Consider the following 14,934-nt stretch of genomic DNA (forward strand, 5'->3'; position numbering starts at 1 on the left):
AAAAACATTTTTCTTTAAAAAGGAAAAATGTTATCTTTGCAGGAAAGATTTTAAGAGCGCTCTAGTACTAGAGATTTTACAGATAAGAGCGACATTCTCTGTTTTTACTTTACAAGGGCAAAATAATAACTGATATTTGCATACAACTTTATGAAGCGGTTTCAGCACTGGAATAAGAATTTTTACAATGATCTCTGTGATAATTTGACTGCAGTCTGTCTTACCCATGACGGTGAAGTTCCACAAAAGAAGAAATAAGTGCTGTTTTTGCCTATACTTTGGTGCTGTTAAAATGAAGCTATGCCATATTGCTTTATAATTTCTGCTCAAAGGTTTATATATGGTACCTATCTTTATATTAACAAAAGTGTTTTTCTCAGGAAACAGATTATGCAAAACTAGCTGAAATCAGCTGATTGAATGATATAACCTAATGTGAATGGCAACACTAACTGCAGTATATGCAGCACAGGGTCATTCTCTAAGGAGGTGCTCATAAACTGGTTATTGATGGTGAAGGTGCTGGATGTAGGTGACAGCCTGTAATTACAGTTACTCTTTTTTTTTTTTTTTGAGGTGCGCGGGCCTCTCACTGCTGTGGCCTCTCCTGTTGCGGAGCACAGGCTCCAGACGCGCAGGCTCAGCAGCCATGGCTCACGGGCCCAGCCACTCCATGGCATGTGGGATCTTCCCGGACTGGGGCACGAACCTATGTCCCCTGCATCGGCAGGCGGACTCTCAACCACTGCGCCACCAGGGAAGCCCAGCTACTCTTTAAATAAGTATCTGTTTCTTGTTAAGTACGTAACATTTTTTACCTTCTCTACGTATTAATGAAAAGTTCCATAAAGATTACTATCTAATGCATTAATAACTTCTTCTAGATTACTTTTCATAGATTCTCTATGACTTATGTAAGCAAAATAACACAATTTTTTACACTCCATATTTTTTCCTCAAGACAAATGCAGAACTGATTTTACTGGGAGCTAATATCTATGACTGCCGAGAAGGAATGGTGGAGGGGAAACACTGGATAGTCCACTGAAATGGCACCTGGCCAGCAGTTTCCAATTCAACCTCTTCCTACTTCCCACTAAATTTCCAGTGAAATCACATTACAAAGGAAAAACTCACAACCAAATTGACACTGAAACTAGAAACAACTGTTACTAGAATATGAAGGAGTCATGAAGTTGAATTAAGAAAAATCTAGTCAAGCTTCACTCTAAAGACAGGGAGATGCTTTGTGTCTCTCTCACTGATTGCTTGAGATAGCAGGTCTATCCAGTGAGGAAGATGGGCAACCTCCACTGTCCTTCCCAGGAGCTGTCCTCAAACCAAGTTCTCTAACTCTCCACCTTCCATATTCATTCAGAAAGCAACTGCTAGATGAGGAAAAGAATGCAGGAAAGGTGGCTGATAGTGGCGCATTGCCTACTTTCACCTGCAGACCCCAAAGTGTAGCAATACAGACAGAGCCAGTCACAGTAAGTGCTTTGATAACAAGGAGTAACTTTTTTTTCCCTTTAACTTCAAGAACTGAGTGGCGAGATTTGGATATCCCACCTTAGTACAGAGAACTGCTTTAGATGATAGGTTGCCAGAAAACAGAAACTAGGCACATAGATATGTCCTCTTGATGTAGGTCTAGAAATGGGATTTGTAATTTTTAAAAGTGGATAATCGCTGCTTGAATACAAAAAAAGGTTTTTGCCTCATTTCAAGGTAAATAAATGAGAAAAAGGCAAAACTGAGTTTATTACTAAATACTTCAGATCAAGGAAAAGAGAGTATCAACTTGAAAATTCAAATAAGTAAACCTGTGAAAATTATATATCCCATTAAAAAAAAGACATTTTAAAGTAACTCTATGGAACACCAGGATGAAGAGAAAGTGAAGAAGCATGAGGAATGAGTGGAGAGTAAGGAAACTAAAAATGTAATTAAGAGAATTAAGTCATTTTAGAGGTGCTAAAGAGCATACCTGAACTTGAAGTTAAAAGCATATTTAATGCTACAGAAAACTGAATCATTGACATGAGAGGACACATTTGAGAACAATCTCAGAAAGAGAAAAAAACAGAAAAGAAACATAAAGAAGATAATACTGAAGACAGGGTTTCTAGAAAAGAAACAGAAACTGAAAAAAATTAAAAATGAAGAAAATATTCATAGACTAAAATGAAAACATAAGCACAAACATAAAACAAGGAAAGCAGATTGGAAGAAAAAAATGAATGAAAGGAGCCCTACTTCAAGAAACTTTAAAGAAGATGTGGCACATATATACAGTGGAATATTACTCAGCCACAAAAAGAAATGAAATTGAGTTATTTGTAGTGAAGTGGATGGACCCAGAGTCTGTCATACAGAGTGAAGTAAGTCAGAAAGAGAAAAACAAATACCATATGCTAACAAATGCTAACAAATATATACAGATGCAGATGTAGAGAACAGATTGAGGACACAGGGAGCGAGAAGGGTAAGGTGGGACAAAGTGAGAGAGTGGCATGGACATACATACACTGCCAAATGTAAAATAGATAGCTAGTGGGAAGCAGCCACATAGCACAGGGAGATCAGCTTGGTGCTTTGTGACCACCTAGAGGGGTGGGATAGGGAGGGTGGGAGGGAGACACAAGAGGGAGGGGATATAGGGATATATGTATACATATAGCTGACTCACTTTGTTATACAGCAGAAACTAACAGAACATTGTAAAGCAATTATACTCCAATAAAGTTGTTTAAAAAAAAAAGAAATTGTGATAAAAAATTTAAAGTACAAGGTTAAAGTAATACAAGCATCCAAATATCTGTTGTCATTAGACTTTTCCTTTACAGTATGCAATGCTAGTTCAAAACAGTGAAGCTTGTCCTACAACATTTTCAGGGGAAAAGGTTGTGAATCAAAGTATTAAAACCAGCTAATTATCATTCCTGTGTCATGATAATTAGAATTAGAGGAGAGGAGAGGTAGATAAGCATATGCTATGGCTATCATTTTGTTAAATGGTAAAGACATAGCTGCTGATCTGCTTTCTATATTGCTGGGAGAAAATATCCTAAGACTGAGTCAAAGTTACTCAAGGGTAATCTCTAGAAGAATAGAATAAAAATGTATAACTTTTAAGCAGCAGATGAAAATCTGATGTATCTAATGGCAAGTAGATAAAAAGATCAAAACAAAACAAGAAGCATGGAAACTGTAATATACGAAATAAGGTGGTAGATGTAAGTTCTAATATTAAAATGATTAAAGTAAATATAAATGGGGCAAACTCACCAATTAACTGACAAAGACTCCTAGAGTAGTGTAAAAATAAGATTTAGGAATAGGTTGACTGAAGGAAACACAATTGTGCAAAAGGATACAGAATGGCTGAAAACAAAGAGATGGAAGAAATAGATACTGTGAAGCAGATATGAAGCAAAAGGAAGCCAGTGTTGAATTTTTACTATCAGACAAAATAGAATTTGGGATAAAATGCATCATTAGAAACAAGGGAGATGTTACAATAAATCAAAAAGCTGTAATAATCATGAACATATAGGCAGCTAACAACAAAGATTTAAAATGTATAAAACTAGGGCTTCCCTGGTGGCGCAGTGGTTGGGAGTCTGCCTGCCGATGCAGGGGACACGGGTTCGTGCCCCGGTCCGGGAGGATCCCACGTGCCGCGGAGCGGCTGGGCCCGTGAGCCATGGCCGCTGAGCCTGCGCTCCGGAGCCTGTGCTCCGCGACGGGAGAGGCCACGGCAGTGAGAGGCCCGCATACCGAAAAAAAAAAAAAAAAAGTATAAAACTACAATTGCTAGAATTATAGGAAGAAAGAAACAACTGTAGCTGGTAACTTTAACATATGCTTTTCAGAATTAGTACATCAAGCCAACAAAATCTAAGCCACACTGCAGAGAAGACGTGTGTGTTTGTATTATTAATCTTATCTATATAAATTTAACTTATATAAATTTCATACCCAAGCACAGAATATGTGTGCTTTTTACATACATGAGCAATATTTAGATACAACTACTTATGAATTAAGTTACAAAAGATGTCTTGAAAATTCTAAATAGCTACCATATGGAATATGTTTTCTGAATAGTGTGATAAAATTAGAAGCCAATAACAAAAGGATAGCAAAATAAAGTTGATATGTGTGGAAAGTAAAATATGCCACTACATAATTCTTGTGTTAAAGAGGAAATTGCAAAACAAATTACATCTAAATGGCAGTGGCATTTTAAATGTAAAAAAAAATTGTGACATGTAGCTAAAGCAATATTCAGAAAAAAACTACAGCTTTAAATACACTTATCAGACTGTAAGGGTTATCAAAAGTAAATGTACCAAGTGCAACTGATTAATGCCAAAAAATAAAAAAGGAGGAAAAATAAAGATATTGGTAGGGAATAATAAGTATTTTTTAATTTAAAAAGAAATGTAAAGCTAACATGACAGATAAATTCTAGAAAAAAACACTGAGAAAAAATTGAAAGTACTCAAATAAAGAAAAGAATTTTAAAAAACTAGTTATAGATACTAAAGATTTCAGTATTTTAAAGGTATATTATAAAAATATAAGTTAATAAATATGAATGCCTAGAGGAAATATATGAATTTCTTGAGAAATACAAAATACCAAAATTGGCCCAAGAAAAACTTGAAAACTTGAAAAGACTAATAGCTATTATAAAAAAGTATTTCAAATCTTCCTCCACAAAGGCACAGATGGTTTTACAACTGAGTAATAACAAACTTTCAGGGAACAGAAATTGCCACCTTATGCAAGTCATTAAGTGTCTCTTATAAAAGTCATTTCTGAAAATGAAAAATAGAGAAGACTTCTTAACTTATATTGGAGCTAATATAACCTTTGTGGCAGCTTTTGATTAATCCACTCTAGTTAAGATTTTCTTAGGTGACATTTATATAATAGAGGGGACTATAAAATTTAAGAGAGGGTCAGAAAAAATGGCTTGAATTAAACAGATACATTCCATAAACTTGGATTAAAAGAGTCAATGTGATAAAAATGCCAGTTTTCTGCAAGTTAATTTACTATCTTAATGTAATTACAGTAAGAAAATGCAAGGAAGTTTTTTCAAGGGAGTCAAAGTGATTCAAGTGTTTTCTTGAATAAGTTGAAAAGTAACAATTTCTGAAGAGAAGAGTTAGATGGATCTGATTTATTCCATCAATGTTTGGTTTTGTTTTCTTTTTTGCGGTACACGGGCCTCTCACTGTTGTGGCCTCTCCCGCTGCGGAGCACAGGCTCTGGATGCGCAGGCTCAACGGCCATGGCTCACGGGCCCAGCCGCTCTGCGGCATGTGGGATCTTCCCAGACCGGGGCACAAACCCGTGTCCCCTGCATCGGCAGGTGGTCCCTCAACCACTGCACCACCAGGGAAGCCCTCCATCAATGTTTTATATATATTCTAACAGTACGGCACCAAAAATTAATGAGAAAGTGGAACGCAATATGAAGACCAAAAGCAGTCCAGAGTGTGAAGGCACAAATACTGTAGATAATAATGCTGGGCCTCCAACCAGAAGGAAATGGGTAAATGAGCATGTAATAAAAGTGCTAGCCCCCTTGTCAGCTATTTGGGAAAATTAAATTAGGGAGTTGTCTTGTTTATACAACAAATTCTAGTATATGCCTGATACCATTCATTCACCAAATATTTAACCACTAACTCTATGCCAAGAACTGTGCAAAGACTGTGGGTACAATATTCAGCAAAAACAGAGAAGCTTAGAGTCTAGTAGCAAGATACATAATGGGCTAAAAGTAGGAATGACTGAGAGAATGTTAGTCTAATTTGCTTTGCCCAAACAGTGTAACATATACTTTTGCTTGAAATAATGTAATTAAGAGAACTCTCTGTAATATGAGACTTTCTACAGACTCCAACACAAAATGACTCTCCACCTCCACCCCAGGTTTTGTGTATAATCTTGTGAAAAATATCTAACACTGTACAGTATTTGGGCGTGTATGTTAATCACATAAAGAAATTTCAAACTGTGGTAGTGGCAGTGTACAAGATACAAATCCTGTGACAGAGGGCCACACAGTTGATATTGAGTAGCAATCTCCTGAAGAAATAAATATATTCATATGTTAAATATAAAACAAAAGAGAATAAAAGGATTAGAAGTGAAATGATGTGGTATTTGTCTGTTCTAGAGGTGGTGACTAACCTCCAATTCTTAAAAGCCAAAATTAAAATTACAGATTTGGTTACTCAGGCTAAAACTAAATCAGCCATGCTATATATAATGGGTCCAGATCATGGAGCAGCCTACACCAACATCAGCAGCCATTTTCTGTAAAAGTCCAAACAGCAAAGAATTTAGGATTTGGAGGCCATATGGTCTCTGTACAACTACTCAGCTTTACTGTTGTAGAATAAAAGCAACCACAAACAATAAATAAATGCATATCCATGGCTGTGCTTGAATAAAGCTTTATTTACAAAATAAGGCAGCAGGCCCAATTTGGCCAATGGGCCATAGTTTGCCAACCCTTGGTCCAGATCACGCAGCTGTCTGCGCTATGGAGTCAACTTCAAACAATATTTATGGAGCACTGAGTCCTTGGCTCAATTCAGAAAATGGAGGCTATAACCTTCTATATACTATTTCTGCTTTTTAGGCTCTTTAGCTTCCATTAAAAAAATGTGTACCCTATTTCCAGCTCAATTATCTAACAAAGAGTAGGGGTCCTGCTTACCTGGCAACATGGAAGAGCTATATAATAGGCTTTTGCCAGGGTACACAACCTTGTTCTCACTGCCTCAAAGTTGGATTGAGAGTTACAACATTCAAGGAAGATTTTTTTATTTTTTTTTTGGATTCCACATATAAATGAAACCAAATGGTATTATTCTTTTTTTGTTGTTGATTGGAACAAGAATTTATTTGAACAGATTTATCAGAGGCTCACCAAAATCACAGCACCATCGATCACAACTGCAACCACAAACACAAAAGAAACAAACAAAAATATAATACTTCAGAAGACCCTTGGAATTCCATGGGCAACTATCAAGGACATTTGTGAATGATCACAGCTTTTTATTCCTCTATTTCTTTCATTAGATGTATGTCAGAAGATGGGAAGGTGAGTGGACAATAACAAAGAGACAGACTAAATTGAGAGTGTTATGTTAATTAGCACAAAATATGTGAGGATTTCCCAAAGTGTAGCAAGAATGAGATGAGGAAAACAATACAAGCTACAATCAGTAAAATGAGGAATATAAGCAAGGCAGGGGCATCTACTGAATATGACTGAGTCCTCTTAGATTTCCTAGAAGGTCCTAGGGTATTTTTTTTTTAAGCAGGTTCTTATTAGTTACCTATTTTATACATATTAGTGTATACATGTCAATCCCAATCTCCTAGTTCATCCCACCACCACCACCCCCTTTTCCCCCTTGGTGTCCACACATTTGTTCTCTACATCTGTCTCTATTTCTGCCTTGAAAACCGATTCATTTGTACCATTTTTCTAGATTCCACATATATGCATTAATATACGATATTTGTTTTTCTTTTTCTGACTTACTTCACTCTGTATGACAGCCTCTAGGTCCATCCACGTCTCTACAAACGACCCAATTCCATTCCTTTTTATGGCTGAGTAATATTCCATTGTACATATGTACCACATCTTCTTTATCCATTCGTCTGTCGATGGGCATTTAGGTTGCTTCCATGACCTGGCTATTGTAAATAGTGCTGTGATGAACATTGGGGTGCATGTGTCTTTTTAAATTATGGTTTTCTCTGGGTATATGCCCAGTAGTGGGATTGCTGGGTCATATGGTAATTCTATTTTTAGTTTTTTAAGGAACCTCCATACTGTTCTCCATAGTGGCTGTATCAATATACATTCCCACCAACAGTGCAAGAGGGTTCCCTTTTCTCCGCACCCTCTCCAGCATTTGTTGTTTGTAGATTTTCTGATGATGTCCATTCTAACTGGCATGAGCTGATACCTCATTGTAGTTTTGATTTGCATTTCTCTAATAATTAGTGATGTTGAGCAGCTTTTCATGTGCTTCTTGGCCATCTGTATGTCTTCCTTGAAGAAATGTCTATTTAGGTCTTCTGCCCATTTTTTGATTGGGTTGTTTGTTTTCTTGTTATTGAGCTGTATAAGCTGTTTATATATTTTGGAGATTAATCCTTTGTCCGTTGATTCATTTGCAAATATTTTCTCCCATTCTGAGGGTTGTCTTTTCGTCTATAGTTTCCTTTGCCGTGCAAAAGCTTTTAAGTTTCATTAGGTCCCATTTGTTTATTTTTGTTTTTGTTTCCACTACTCTAGGAGGTGGGTCAAAAAGGATCTTGCTGTGATTTATGTCAAAGAGTGTTCTTCCTATGTTTTCATCTAAGAGTTTTATAGTGTCCGGTCTTACATTTAGGTCTTCAATCCATTTCGTGTTTATTTTTGTGTATGGTGTTAGGGAGTGTTCTAATTTCATTCTTTTACATGTAGCAGTCCAGTTTTCCCAGCAACACTTATTGAAGAGACTGTCTTTTCTCAAGGAAGATTTCTTAAAGAACAAATAGTTCATCTACTCTTCAGATAATATGTATTACTGGGCCAAATCAGAGCCGAAGAGAAACAGATTATACCACTTCCTCCCACTCAGTCACTTCCTGCAGAAGAACTTTCTTTTTCTGCATTTTTCTTTGAAGATATCAGTTAATCTAGAAAGACTTTCTAAGAAATGGTCCTAAGATAGGCATTGCTACTCCTACTATAAGAGAATTCTAATCATTATATAATAGTGTACTTCATTGTCACTGAGACGTTTGTATCTGATTTAGAACTAGGAATAGTCATAAATCATCTGACAAACCCATGTATTTTGCCTCAAGGACTCTGTGAACTATATAAGTGGAAATGGTTCAACCTGAAAAATAACAATATGTGGAAGAGAAATGGGCACTCGAAACCACTGGGTGACATAAATAAATTTCTATATTACCAAGAAAAGCCATTCTGGTGGCAACTTGGCATTAAGTACAAGTCCCCAAAATATTCATATTCTTTGATCTAATAATTCCACTGTAAGAAATTATCCTAAGGATAATTTATTGCAATATTTATTGCAACATTACTTTTAATAATTTAAAAAGACCTGGAAACAAAAGATATGTTCCAAAACAAAGAATTAAGTAAATTATATAAGATCCATAAGATGAAACAGTAAATAAGCATCATTCATGGAAAAATATTTGATGACATGGGAAAATCCTAATAATACATTTTTAAGTATCAAGAGCAGGAATTTAACACAGTATACATCCTACAATCCCAAATACCACAATACTGGGATTAGGAATGATTTTTTGGCATTTATACAAATCTGTATTTTCTAAAACTCTATAATGAACATAAGTTGTTTTATTTAATAAAAACTTATATTTGAAAAGTACATTCACTTTGACACTGGTCTCACAACTATAAATTTGTCATAGGGAATTAAAAAGGTAAGTCAATGTGCTAGGTGTATTAGGTAAAACATGAGAACATATAAAATTGACCTGTTTATAATACATCAAAATTAGAAATTATAAATAAATTTATAAATTATAAATCTGCAATTATAATCCTTGTTTTTCATGAATAGGAGAATATATTTTCCAAGTGGTCAAGTCCCTAAGAGACTCGCAACCACAAAACAATGGTTTTCAAGTCTCAGTGCTTCAGGGTTATTGTGGGCAGGCTGTAAATAATGACATACTTGTCTCCAACAACGGAGGATGTTCCACAAAGCAATGAAGAATAAAATGCTTGTGGACCCATTCATCACTGTTTCTGTTTTACAAGTTGGGGTTCTGAGAAGTTAATTTGAAAGAAGAGTTTTTGTGGTTATCTGCATTTGCCCCCTCAGGATCCATTCCTGGCCCTTTTCTGACAGCTCCTGCCTCAGGAGGCTGATCTCTTCAGATTTCAAGACTGAATCTCCCAGGCTCCCCTGCCTGGGTTAGGCTGATGGGAGGCATCAACAAGAGGACAGAAGGGTCTTGGTATATTATCACCCTTACCCCCAGGATGTAGTTTTTAGCAGTGGTTGCATCTTACAAAGCTGCAGATGTTGAATGGCCCTCCTTCAAAAAAAGGTAATCTCTTTCCCTCTTTACCCATTAAGCCAAAAGATGGTAACAACTTCCCCTGTGGCCAGTCCCTCTGCACTGCACCATCCCTTGGTAGTTCTGTTAACTCTACTCAAAGTTCATTCGTTAAACTTTCTTCAATTAAACCACTTGGGAATATCATCTGATCCCTGTTGGAACCTTGTCTATTTTAGGAAAAGAAAAACAAAAGCCTTTTTAGAAATCATTGCCTTCGAGGAAAGCCAGGTCCCAAAACTTTCATAAAGCTTTACAAATATAACGTTGACACGAAAACTGCAAATTTAAGCTATAGCTTGAAACTATGGAACAGACAAGTTAAAAACTGTCACTATGACAAATAACAAGCATTTAAATTAATGACTGTGGAATGAGATCTACTTAACTTTTGCCTTGAACTTCAATGAGATTCAGGACAATCTGTTACTGAAAGGCTTTCTTTAGAAAACTGATTATTCTTAATACACTTTTCAAACAAATACATATACTTAATAATGAAATAGACAGCTATAGAAAAATACATTGCAGATCAGCAACTTACCTCTTTGAACTTGTGACTGAGCTTGCTTGTGTCCAGGTCTGATGGGGAAAACATGTCCTCATTCTCAGGCAGCTCGAAGACTTCAATGGCGATGTCACCGCCAGGAAGAACAGGTCCTACCTCATCCTCCTCTTCATCTGTGGCATATTCTCCTGTCTGAAAGGAAGGGGATTTCAGAAATCCAGCTGTCCTTACCCATGTGGAGGTGGGTTATTTTAAAATATTTTATAAAAGAGAAATAAAATATGTCACCAAATGGTAAAAGTGTAAGTAGGCTTTTGAGTCAAGCATGCCTCATTCAGCCAATGTTACAAACAAATGTTAGTTCAACGATCCAAAGTGACATGTCTATGCCATTTCTAAGTGCATTTCTAAAAATTTGATAGCATCAGCAGTATCTTTAGTAAAGCAACAAAATCTTTATTTTAAATCAAAGTGTTTGATGTTTTTACTAAATAAAATTATGTTGCTAAGGGAAATAAGGAATTCCTTTAAACTCCCACCACCTGTAATGAATAAGTCACCCAATATTGACAGCAGGGAAGAAGGAAGGGGAGACCAAAAGATTCATCGAGTTGGAAAGGACCTTAATTAAGCCTTACAAAGGTTTAGCAGATTGATTCTCCTAAGTTTTAGAGTTTAATCAGCTCTGTTTCATTTGTTTGTTTAACTAACGTGGTGGTTAACTAGTGACCTAAACGATTAACCAAAGGTTTCTAACTTACAGCCCACACAGGTGTATTGCTTTGCCTATACAGTGCTACTTTAATAAATCTCAGCATTTTGGCAATGTTAAAAACTTTCACCTAAGATTCTAGATTTCCAGTTTTTCTTGAGAAAGCCAAAGATCTGGCAATATAGGCATATAACAACATGATAACCACTGGCCAGAATCAGCAGTCGTTGTCCCTTTACACAGATACACTTTCTAATACACCATAACTTCCATAATTCATTATTCTAAGCTGTTAGCATCACTCCTTCGTGATACCCACGGGCCCCTGTAGGTATATGAGTTCATGACCCTTGGAATAAATATTCCTCCTCACCACTAAGTTCCTTAACATTATTAGAAAGTAGCTCCTCTCCTGGCAGCATCAGGCTATGAGACTCTAATTCAAAATAATTGTTTGAAATCTGTACCGTCTGATATAATTTAAAGATAAATCACTGAGTCACAGTGTTGAAAAACAAAGTTCATTTAATTCACCCCTGTTCCTTCAGGTAGTATTACATTTAATACATAAAACAGCTAGGGATTCATATTGCCTTTAAAAAAAATTTCATAGTGTACTGAGTGATCTATTCCTTTGATTAAAGAGGCTTAGCATCTTACTGTTGTTTTTTCTTTTGGTTCTACACTATATTCTTCTTGCTAAACCTGAAACGGTATTTACTTGACTATGTTTGCAAATGAAGGAAATCCAATCCTTAACCTCAATGTAATAATTCCTAATTTCTGGAAGACCATTAATGAATTGCCGTTCTGACTTCTCTCTTTCAAAGTAAAATAATTCTAGTTTCCTCATAGGTCTCATTCTCTGTAATTGTCTTTGCGCCTGTACTCTGACTTCTCTCCAAGCTCTCGGTATTTTCTCTTAAATTGTGGTGTCCAGAAGTAGATACAATTTCTATTAAGGAATCTGGCGGGCATTGACCACGATGAACAAACAAAGGATGCCTCATTATCCTCAGACTCTTTTTCCACACACAGAGACTACTATCATGAAGACTCTGACTTTGGTGGCATTTGTGTATAGAAGTAAGGTCAGGATATTTCATACAGAGCACTGATTTTACGAACTGGTTACATGTTAGTTAGAACCCCCCTTCCCCGGAACAGCCCAAATATAATCAGCGATGCTTTGACTGAAAGGGAAAGAGGTGGATGGCCTCCATCTTTTTTTCCTTAATTTTTAAAAATTTTTGTCTGTGTTGGGTCTTTGTTGCTGTGTGCGGGCTTTCTCTAGTTGTGGTGAGTGGGGACTACTCTTAGTTGCGGTGCGCAGGCTTCTCATTGCAGAGGCTTCTCTTGTTGTGGAGCACGGGCTCTAGGCACGTGGGCTTCAGTAGTTGTGGCACATGGGCTCAGCAGTTGTGGCTCAGAGGCTCTAGAGCGCAGGCTCAGTAGTTGTGGCGCATGGGCTTAGTTGCTCCACATCATGTGGGATCTTCCCGTACCAGGGCTCGAACCCGTGTTCCCTGCATTGGCAGGCAGATTCTCAACCACTATGCCACCAGGGAAGCCCTGGCCTCCATCTTTATACTATATAGCTCATCAGCACCTGGAACCCTAGGGGTCTTTAGAAACCAATCTGAAGGGAATTCCCTGGTGGAGCAGTGGTTAAGAATCTGCCTGCCAATGCAGGGGACACGGGTTGGATCCCTGTTCTGGGAAGATCCCACATGCCGCGGAACAACTAAACCCATGTGCCACAACTACTGAGCCTGCGCTCTAGAGCCTCTGAGCCACAACTACTGAGCCCATGTGCCACAACTACTGAAGCCCGCGCACTCTAGGGCCCACACGCTGCAACTACTGAGCCCACGTGCTGCAACTAGACCCAATGCAGCCAAAAATAAATAAAATTTTAAAAAAAGAAAGAAAGAAAGGTCTGAGGTCTTCTGCCAGCGTTCAGTAGGAGGGGCAGGACAGGAATCAAGACGCAGACGTAGAGAATGGACTTGAGGACACGGGGTGTAGGGAAGGGTAAGCTGGGACGAAGTGAGAGAGTGGCACGGACATATATACACTACCAAATGTAAAATAGATAGCTAGTGGGAAGCAGCCGCATAGCACAGGGAAATCAGCTCGGTGCTCTGTGACCACCTAGAGGGGTGGGATAGGGAGGGTGGGAGGGAGACACAAGAGGGAGGGGATATAGGGATATACGTATACATATAGCTGACTCACTTTGTTACAGAGCAGAAGCTAACACACCACTGTAAAGCAATTATACTCCAATAAAGATGTTAAAAAAATAAAAATAAATAAAATAATAAAAAAGAAAGAAAGAAACCAGTTCGAAAATGTCTAAACTGTAAATACCATTCTAAGTGTCTTTGGCACTGGCAGGGCAAGGTAGCTGAACAGTGGGGCTGGTTGGTTCCAGATAGCTTCCATTTGTGGTATGATTAGTTCCTATAAACCTTAAAAGGGCTCTAATTCCAGACTTGGTATTTTTTTGTCTGATATTCTGTAAATTAATTCATCTCCTATTTATACATATTTTTAGAACTAATAGGTACTTTATGAATCCCAGTGATGTTAATTAATAGAAATGTAGCAAGGCTGGCAAAGTGTACAATCTCAAGATAACCTGATGAAAGTTTTGATTTAGAGATATAAAACTCTGTGCTTATTTTTGAACCTATAGTTACAACTAGCAGCAAAGCCGGGTGTTTATTATGAAGGCCTAAGCCAGGAACACAAAATTCACTTCTATATCAAATCAATTTGATGACTATCATGAAGGACTCAATAATATCTTAAGTTAAATTTAAAGTCTGATGACAGTGCAGCACATTTTAAACATAAGAGTTGAAATGAACAATTTGATTTCCCTTTGCCAGCTTGAAAATAGATACTTCTTCACCATACCTAAGGGAATGAACATAAGCATGTGCCTAGGAGGGGGCCTAACCTATAACAGGATCTTAACAAACATTTTTAAAAGAATAAATCCAAGAACGCCAATTCATTTACTTGGTAATATCTATAACCTGCTAAGGAAGTTTTCAATAATATCAAGAAAATGCACTGCAAAGTCATCTGATGAGAAGGCAGCATTCTATCACATTTATTTTTTTAATGCTCCTTTTAGTGAATAACAGGATAAGGCTTGTACAATATATACAATTCTTACCTCTAAGTATAATTCTGGCTTTGTTACCCATTTGAGTCATCAAAATTATCTCCATAAATGTAAGTTATTAATAATTCTTTTGATTCTTTTATTTTTTTTTTTTACTCTACCGGTCTCTCTCCTCAATACCCAAATCACCTGCAATTCTGCTAAAACTTTTTATCTTTCATTTCACCTTTCCATTTACTAATGTTTTCTGTTTCTAATTAGTCTCATAAGCATCCTGAGGACAACATGTATATTTTACTGTCTTGACTCTACTTATTACTTACTAGAGACTCTGGATAGGGTGTTTAAAAACATTACATTGCCATTCTCTCTCACAGATCATTTACCACTCCCATCCTAACTAGGCTTTAGAAT

The 14,934-nt window shown here is 37.0% G+C and overlaps 1 protein-coding gene across 6 annotated transcripts in view; it reads right to left on the reverse strand.

Moving 5' to 3' along the window:
* Positions 1-14,934, reverse strand: part of PPP1R9A (protein phosphatase 1 regulatory subunit 9A) — a gene marked incomplete at both ends in the record, with an annotated part of 293,236 nt that overhangs the window by 66,013 nt on the left and 212,289 nt on the right. For all 6 annotated transcript variants that reach the window (XM_079711711.1, XM_079711710.1, XM_079711708.1 and 3 more), the window contains one exon: positions 10,706-10,861. In XM_079711711.1, the coding sequence (XP_079567837.1) occupies positions 10,706-10,861 (156 nt within the window). The remainder of the gene's footprint in view (positions 1-10,705; positions 10,862-14,934) is intronic.

Source organism: Hyperoodon ampullatus, assembly GCF_949752795.1.
Source record: "Hyperoodon ampullatus genome assembly, chromosome: 9".
NCBI lineage: Eukaryota > Metazoa > Chordata > Mammalia > Artiodactyla > Ziphiidae > Hyperoodon > Hyperoodon ampullatus.